This window comes from Orycteropus afer, unplaced genomic scaffold, assembly GCF_000298275.1.
Source record: "Orycteropus afer afer isolate SDZICR_OR568_19922 unplaced genomic scaffold, OryAfe1.0 scaffold01160, whole genome shotgun sequence".
In the NCBI taxonomy this organism is placed as follows: Eukaryota; Metazoa; Chordata; class Mammalia; order Tubulidentata; family Orycteropodidae; genus Orycteropus; species Orycteropus afer.
This window is the reverse complement of record NW_006922747.1, coordinates 68033-77542: the sequence shown is the minus strand read 5'-3', so window position 1 is coordinate 77542 and position 9510 is coordinate 68033. Positions and strand designations below refer to the sequence as shown.

The 9510-nt window shown below is 32.6% G+C and overlaps 1 protein-coding gene across 1 annotated transcript; it reads left to right on the top strand.

Moving 5' to 3' along the window:
• Positions 1-225: 225 nt before the first annotated feature.
• LOC103212918 (olfactory receptor 6C74-like) lies at positions 226-9073 on the top strand. Its single transcript, XM_007958840.2, has 3 exons — positions 226-233; positions 3572-4507; positions 9034-9073. Exons 1-3 carry the CDS (start codon positions 226-228, stop codon positions 9071-9073), a joined length of 984 nt encoding a protein of 327 aa, XP_007957031.2.
• Positions 9074-9510: the final 437 nt, after the last annotated feature.

The following is a 9510-nucleotide window of genomic DNA, read 5'->3' as shown; positions in this document are numbered from 1 at the left end:
GCAGTGAAGTGCTTTAGGTACTGCACTACCAGAGCTCCCTGTGTCACAACTATGCATGGCCTAATAGATCAATTTTCTCTAAAAATTTGCTTGTTCTGTATCACTCATGATCGTTGTGCTTTTCTTACTAAACCCTAAGAAGTTCTGGTGGCACCATGGTTAAAACTTTGAGCTGATAACCAAAAGGTCAGTGTTAGAATTCCCCAGCTGCCCTGCAGGAGAAAGATGAGGCAGTCTGCTTCTGTAAAGATTTACGGCTTTGGAAACCCTATGGGGAAGTTCTACTCTGTCCTATAGGGTCACTGTATGAGTTGGAATACCTCTGATGGCAGTGGGTTTTTGCTTTTATCAAACTCTATGAATGATGCATTCTCTGTTATTTTCAAAACTCATATTAAGATATTATATTAATATATTTAAGGGAAACATTTTATCAGTTAATTATTTATATTGTAGATATTTCCTAAAATATGATTAATTCGACTCAAAAATAATTTCTTACTATAGATATATAAGGAAATCTGGTGGCATAGTCCTTGAGGCATTTGCCTGCTAACCAGAAGGTTGGTGGTTCAAACCCACCAGCCACTCCACAGGAAGAAGAATGGGCAATCTACTTCCTTAAAGATTTACCTCCTCGGAAACCCGAAGGGGGTCGATATTAGTCAGAATCCACTCGATGGCAGTGAGTTTGGTTTGGTTTGTATACATATATATCTCATTCAATTTCTAGTATCACTCTCTGCAGAAAATATCTCTATCTTCTTCTGTTTCTAATTCAAGTTGATTTCCTTCATCTTTTACACATTTCAACTACAATTGTTTTAGGAGAGAGTAATTGGAAAGGTTTATTTTTCTTATTTTCTGTGGTTTTTCATTATATGAAAGCAGAGATAAATATTTCCATAGCTTAGAAGACAGTTGAACAAAAATTTAACTTTCTTTTTTTCTAAAGGGATTTTATTTACAGATATTTCTGTAATTAGGTGCTTTTCAAAAAGTCGGTTATGGCATCGGTTGACTGCTTCCATATTAGTATATAATACATATTCTAAACTAAGAGGTTGTATGGCAAGGTAAGAAATAAGTGTGCTTGACCTCAAACTCATGTTATAAGCTAACTGGCAAATACTTAGTAAATGAGAGTTTATGGACAGCATTGTCATAGAAAGATGCTTTATTATCTGCCTGTTTTACTTTCTTAATCTCCTCTAAGAACGGATAATTGGAGAGCTCCAATTTTCTTTTTTTTGGAGCATCTAAACTCAGATGCTTTGAAATATCTAAGTTATTTATATGTCCTTGTAATTCTTACTATAGGAATTAGACTCCATTTTAATAGCAACATTTCAGGCTTCCCAGTAGATGCCATAACTATGCTCTTAATTAAAGTTTTACTTTATCTTTAGAGATAATGATGAACATTGTTAATTAGTATCTTTTCCACTAGAATCCCCAGAGTTCTACATCAGTACTGCGTATATGTCTTCTTTGTTATTAAAGAGTAAATATAAATATATGGTAATGTAGATATAAAACTATTGTTCTTCAAGGGAAAATCAGGAACGATAGTGAATGACTAGAATTCTTATAAAAAAATCTAATACATGTTATAGATAAACAACTTAGCTTTCTAGGTTTTAAATTAAGTATCAGGATAACTCACAAATTAATGGTTACTGTTTGTAAGAAAATTGGAAAAATGTCCCTGAAAATGCCCCCCATGGAAAGAGAGAAGGAGAGATACACCAATTTTCAAATTTGTTACTAAATATGCCTGGGTTTTAACGTGAACAAAATCTTAATTGAAAGTGAGGAAGTAAAGAAAAAAATATGGGTTAGAAAGAAAGAAATATTTTAATGCAGCAATAATCCCTATTGTGCTTTAGGTTAATGATACAAGGAAAAATTTCATAATGTATCATCAAAGAAAACCCTTGCAGAATCTATGGGAAGTAAGTATTTTCAGCATTCCTTTGTTTTGCTTACAAAGTAATTATCACAGAATGCTTTTTAGTCTGCATATGTGACAATAAGATTAAACCAGTTAAATTCAATACTAGAAGAAAATATTTTTGTATCTCATAATTAAAATTTCTATGAATGTATCTGAAATAGTGGTTGAATTTGTTTATTAGAAAAGCTCTATAAGCAATGATTTTCAACATTTTGTTGTTATTTTAATAAATTTGACTGGTACATAGCCTTTATATTTAGTAAAGCTTTGGGTACTTCAATACTGATCTTGGGTACCATCTAGTTGATACTGACTTATAGCAACCCTATGTGATAGATTGTACCCACTGCCATCTAGTCGATTCCAACACATAGTGATCCTCGCTGGGTTTCCAAGGCTATAAATCTTTATGGAAGTAGATTGTCTCATCTTCCTCCCAAGGAGCAGCTGGTGGGTTTGAACCGCTGACCTTCTGGATAGCAGCCAAATGCCTTACCCACTACACTACCAGCACTCTTTATGCGATAGATTGTTGTTGTTGTTGTTGTTATGTGCCGTCGAGTCGGCCCCGACTCATAGTGACCCCTCCTTGGGTTTCCGAGGCAGTATCACTACGGAAGTAGGATTGCCCAACCTTCCTTCTGAGGAGTGGCTGGTGGGTTTGAACCGCCAGCCTTCTGGTTAGCAGTGTTTTAGCCACTATGCTACCAGAGCTCCTATGTGATAGATTAGAATGCCCCAATAGGGTTTTTTTTTTGTTGTAATCCTTATGGAAATAGATTAACAGGTCTTTAGTCCATGGAGTCACTAGATGGGTTTGAACTGCCACGTTTTCAACTAGCAAAAGTTCTTAGTCATTATACTGCCAGTTCTTCTTTACTTCAATATTACTGGTTGTAAAATAATGTTTCTTACATGAAAAACTATTTGCTTTAAGTTGACAGTGACTGAACATCTGAGTAATTTTAAATTTCATGTAAAGTTTCAACTTGATGTTTATATACCAATTTTGAAATTCACAATGTATTACAATTCATAAATGCTTGTTCCATTGTAAGTTCTATTCACTAGTACCAAGGAATCCAGATGTTAAGCAAACATATCATCAGAATACAACCATTTTTAAAGAATAACTACAAAATTTTAAGCATGACTAGCTGTTTAAAATGCAAAGGTATACAGAAAAAAGAATTGTCTTATTTATAGAGACAGAGCAGAATATTGTGTTAAATGTAAATATAACAGACATAACCTGAGAAAACGTTTTCTTGTGGACTCAGCAAAATTGTAGGAGCTACTTCTCATCTTCCTGGACAAAACATTAAATCATGGAAATTTACAAGTGCTAGTAAGCAGAAATAAAAATATCATCCTTATGCAAAGTGAAGGAAATCTGAAAAGGAAGTTTAGAAAGTTCTTTTCCTGACAAGTATACATAATAAGCAGGATCTAGCCTGTGGTTCTGACTGGTTGTAAAATAGTTAAAATTATAAGAGCAAGAAAGTATATGCAATTCAATTGAATTACATACTTTATTTGATTTTTCATGTCAATTTTAAATCTGTTTTTTAAATGTATAGTTATCTACATTTTCCCAGATCTGATGGAATTCAGAAGGAATTTAACCATGAGAAACCATACAATGGTGACAACCTTCATTCTCCTGGGACTGACAGATGACCCAAACTGGCAAATTGTAATTTTTCTTTTTCTATTTCTGACATATTTATTGAGTGTCACTGGAAATCTGACCATTATCCTGCTCACTCTGCTGGATGCCCACCTTAAAACACCCATGTATTTCTTCCTTCGGAATTTTTCATTCTTAGAAATCTCATTGACGTCTGTCTGCATCCCTAGATACCTGTTTATCCTAGTGACTATGGATAAAAGGATTTCCTATGATGCCTGTGCTACACAGTTATTTTTTGGGATCTTCTTGGGTGCATCAGAGTTTTTCCTGTTGGCTGCCATGTCCTACGACCGCTATGTGGCCATCTGCAAACCCTTGCATTATGCAACAATTATGAGCAGCAGAGTCTGCACACAGCTGGTTGTTACCTGTTGGTTGGCTGGGTTGTTAACAATCTCTCCTGGACTTATCATGGGCCTGAGTTTGGAATTCTGTGACGCTAATATTATTGACCACTTTGTCTGTGACTATGCTCCTCTCTTGAAACTCTCTTGCACTGACACACGGGTTATAGAACTGTTTGGTTTAATTTTAGCCATCATCACGCTCCTGATCACATTGGCTCTGGTGGTGCTCTCCTACGCATATATCATAAGAACAATTCTCAAGATCCCTTCCGTTGAGCAGAGGAAGAAGGCATTTTCTACCTGTTCCTCCCACATGATTGTTGTCTCCATCTCTTATGGCAGCTGCATTTTTATGTATATAAAACCTTCTACAGAAGATAGGGTAGCTTTAAACAAGGGAATAGCAGTACTCACCACTTCAGTTGCACCTGTCTTAAATCCTTTTATATATACCCTAAGAAATAAACAAGTGAAACAAGCCCTGAAAGATATCATTAAAAAATGTGTTTTGTTTACCTTAAAATAACATTTTTGTACTTTCAAAAAAAAAAAAAAAAAAACTATTTTAAGAAATATAGCTTTAGATAACTGAAGTTTATTGAAAATTTCAATCTATGTCAACTATCCTTTTAATATATCCCTTTACTTTATTTTCATGTTGGGATAGTAACTGAAGTCGTGAACAAATAGCTAGTGTCTATTCAATCTCCTCCTGTATTTTTATTCTTTTTAATGGTATATAACCTGTATCTATGATGTTCTCTTATACGTAGCTGGAATCAATTTACCTTTCAACTTAGTTCTCTGATTTTGTTCAACCTCATGATAACCAGCTATGAATTAATTTTGGGAATCCAATGCCCCCATGTGTTCTACCATAGGTGTGCTGAGACGTATATCATTTGTGAACACTATAAGTATTAATTCAGAAGGAAGATTGGGCAATCTACTTCCGTAGTGATACCACCTCAGAAACCCAAGGAGGGGTTGCTATGAGTCTTTCATTTTATGAATCTCTAGGAATGATTTCTTTCTTATATCACACAACATTAATATTTTCCAAAATAGGTGATGTTTCCCAGGAAACCTAAATAGAAGTGTGCATTGTCAAGTTTAATGATGAATGATGATAGCTAAAAAAAAAATATCTCCCAATCTCTGTTCTATTTTAAATCAAAGGAGGCTTTTTCATTCTGGAAAGATATAATGATGACTAATTTAAAGAGTATAGGTAGATTATATACCCATGGCACACAGCAAGTGAATTCTAGATCTTAAATTTATATCTTAGTTTTAAAGTACAAATCATACAAAAGTAACAACTGGCCATGATTGCCTTTGTATGTGAGTGTAGTGGGATTATTTTATTAGTAAAAGAAAAATAATAACCTTTGAGATAACAAATTACCCTAAATATTTGAAAAGTCATCCACATAGCAAAGGAAATTGGCTCTGTATACCTAAGGGACACAAATGAAACCTTTGTTTGAGATTTTCAAAATATATTTTTTAACTCATAAAGAACTGTTTAATATTTTGCAGTGTGCCATAGGTCTATACCTATCTTTTTCACCTGGAATAACTTACTTTTTATTCAAAATGTCATGCTCTGAATTATTATTAATTTTCTAGTTTTATGGAGGGTTCATTCTGTCTGTTAAACCGTCACTTTGTATCCAGTATGTGGGAATTCTTGTGTTTCTACACCATTGTCAAAAAAATTTATATATATATATATATATATATATAATGTATATATATATATACACACACACATATATTTGTTGTTGTTTTTATTAAAAAATGTGATGAGTAATCAATGGCATTTATCATTTTAAATTTAATTGTTTGAATAAAAATTTCATAATTCTTTCTTTTCTTTCATTAATTTTTCTTCATACCAAAACCAAAGAAAAACAAACTCACTGCCATCAAGTCAGATCTGACTCATAGTGATCCCTCTTTGGGTTTCCAAGGCAGTATCACTATGGAAGTAGATTCAATTATTCAATGTTATCACTTTCATACATGGATTTTAAGTATAGTAAAAGTGAAAATTTTAATATGCTTAACACTCTCTTATCACTCTGAAAGTCTAGCTTACTATCTGATCTAGAGTGATGTGTAATAGTATTTATTAAATAAATAAATGCCAACTCTTCGTAATTTCTCTTTAATATTCACTTTACCCTCCTTCTTCAATATATATTTTCATAAGTGCTCTTGGTTATTTTTATATGTATATATTTATACTTAATGGAAACAATGAGTTATGTTCTCTATTAACAAGGCAATGTTGTTCATATTTTCCTTTTGAAAACTATTTTTCTGAATTTTGAGAGATCTTTATGCAAAGCTGAAGAGCTCTGGTGGCATAATGATTAAAGTAGTCGGCAGCTAACAAAAAGATCGGTGATTCAAACCTACCAGCCGCTCCAGAGGAGAAAAATGAGATAATCTGCTTCCATAAAGATTTACAGCCTTGTAAATCCTATGGGACAGGTCTACCCTGACCTACTGCATCACTACAAGTCAGAAATGACTTGATGACAGTGGGGAAAAAAGCTTTGATTTACTGTGGCACTCATTTATATGTTTTTTTTTAACTTGACTTGTAAGTCTACACTAGTTTATTTCTTTGCAGAACTTTCTGATAAATCCATGTTTCTTTTAAGTCTTTTTTTTATAATCTTGTTTCATTTTATTTCTAATTATTGCAATGATTCAGTTATTTTTTTGTCTGACTTTATTTTACTCTTTTAATAAAACCATATATTATTTACAGTATTGAACTTGCACATTGATCGCTCAAACTTTCTTTTGGATCTGGGGCTGGGATTTTAAAAAGAAAACTTTTTTTCACCTTTTTTTTTTTTTTTAATTCCTTTCTATTCTGTTCTTTTCCACCTTTTTTTCACTTATTTTTTTGTTGTTGTTCATTCATTTTTTCTTTATATTGTTTTCATTTGCCTTGTTTTGATAGTCAAATCTGTAAAGTTATATATTTATAAAGCAGAGTTTTGTATACAATTTTCATTTCTACATTTATTTATTCATTTTTAAATTTCCAATTTCACTTTTGCCTGGGTATTCTTTGAACTAAAGGATTTATTGGAAAAGTAAAATTTCCCTTGTGGTATATACACAGCATTTTCTCTAAAAGATAAGTTTCATATCTGAGTTGTTTCTATCAAAACTCAATAAATCACCACCAACGCTCTCTGGAGCTCTAGTGGCATAGTGGTTATGGAACTTGGCAGCTAAACAGAAGGTCAATGGCTTGAATCCACCAGCCACTCTGCTGGAGAAAGATGAGGCAGTGCTTCCAAAAAGATTTGCTGTCTTGGAAACCCAGTGATGGTCTCTATGAGTCAGAATCGACTCAGTGGCAGTGAGTTTGTTTTTTTTTTTTTTTGGTTTTACACAACATATACTTTCTTTACATTTCCTTTTATGAATGAAATCATATCAATCTGTTGGAGATGCATCATGATCATGTGCTATAACTGCATATTTAATATATCTGAATTTATGAGGAAGGATATAGAAATGGCTGTTATTTTTCTTATTGTCAACAAAAAAAAAAGAAAAAAAAAGTCTGGCCTCTGAATCTGAAGACAAATAATGGGGAAGATATGAAGTCTCATTCTGCCATTTTCAGGTGGACTTAATTTTCAAAGTGATTCTTTCATAAATGTGATGATAACTATATTGTCACTCTTTTTATATCTGAGTATTTTGAAATTCTCAATCCACTCTTTTTTTTTTAGCTAGTGGGAACTGTTTCAACTCCTTGCATTGATTATTTGCAATGTTTGATTTTTTTTTTCATGATTGTGAGAGTTTTGTTCCTATCCATGAATACCCTGTAATTATGGAGGTAGAAACTTCAGAAGATAATTTTAACCAATTTTCTTTTAATTCAAAAAGTTCCAACTACTTCTATCTAAGTATGTTTTTTAATACTTTTCTATCTTTCGATCTTGCAAAAGTTATTGAAATATTTTGTCCAATAATGACCCCATTCTTACTCTCTTCACCAATTTAGGGGCACTTTATACATTTTCCTATACACTATTGTGTATTTGCAGAAGGAGAGGACATAGACTACAATATATAACTTGAAGGTTCCTGAATTACTGTTTGTGGACAATTCCACTGTACTAATAATAACAAGCTGTACATTTCAGGGAGCTCTGGTGGCTTAGTGCCTAAGACATTTGACTGCTAATTAGAAGACTGGTGGCTCAAACCCACCAGCCACTCCTTGGAAGTAAGATTGGGCAATCTACTTCTGTAGTGATACCACCTCGGAAACCAATCACTATGAGTCAGATTCAACTCAATGGCAGTGAGTTTGGTTTAGTTTGGTTGACATGTTTCAAAGCATGTGACGTGATTTCTGGTTAGTTTTCTTGTTACCATGGGCATACTAAATGCCCAAGTCTCAAGTCTTCATTTCTTCTGCATGAGTTAGAAAATAGAGGCTCTATTCAAGTATAAGCATGGTAGAAATTAAAACAATTTACCTCCTGTTTACCAGGAGATCCCAAGCAAATTAGTAATTGTTCCACTGAAGATGAATCTAAAGATAAGCAGAAACAATACTGGACGTTACTAATTCATTTTTTCTAATGTTAATTCTATAAAGTATAAACATCCATACGCCACCTTGACAATAAAATAGAACAAACAAGACAATATTGCTGAAGCCCTAAAAAATAATTTCCAATCATTCCTTGTGTTCTACCTTAGAAATCATTTTAAAAATTCAATACATTTGTTAAACCCTTCAATTCACCTCATTTAAAATTAACTAATAACTTATTGTCACTCACTGAAAGCACAATTCCTTCACATTTGATAAAATACCAATAAACATATGGTATGAAATTAGAATAAGAATGCAGGGCAGAATCATACAAAATATTTCATGAAATTATCAATCCTAGTTTAAGATTAATGAAAACAAAACAAATCAGACCTAAGTCTAAATGCACCGTCAATTAATCTTTACTCACACAATATTCATACAGGCAAAATGATCTAACTTTGTGTCAGCATAAAATTGAATGATACATTTTTTCACTCAAATGTTCAATTAAGAAAATATATATTAAATATAATATGCTATATAAGTAAATCAAAGAAAAAATAAAAACATGATATATTCTGTCCTTATTTTAGTGCTAACCAAGACTTTTATGACATAGTAGAAATGCCCCTTTGTGTCAGCATAAAATTGAATGATATATTTTTTTGCTCAAATGTTCAATTAAGAAAATATATATTAAATATAATATGCTATATAAGTAAATCAAAGAAAAAATAAAACATGATATATTCTGTCCTTATTTTAGTGCTAACCAAGACTTTTATGACATAGTAGAAATGCCCCTTTGTGTTTTCTAATATTTTGATTATTTTCAATCAGATACAAGTTGTTGTTGTTGTTGTCAAGTGTCATCAGCCAGTTTAGACTCATAGTGACCCTACATGCAACAGAATGAAGC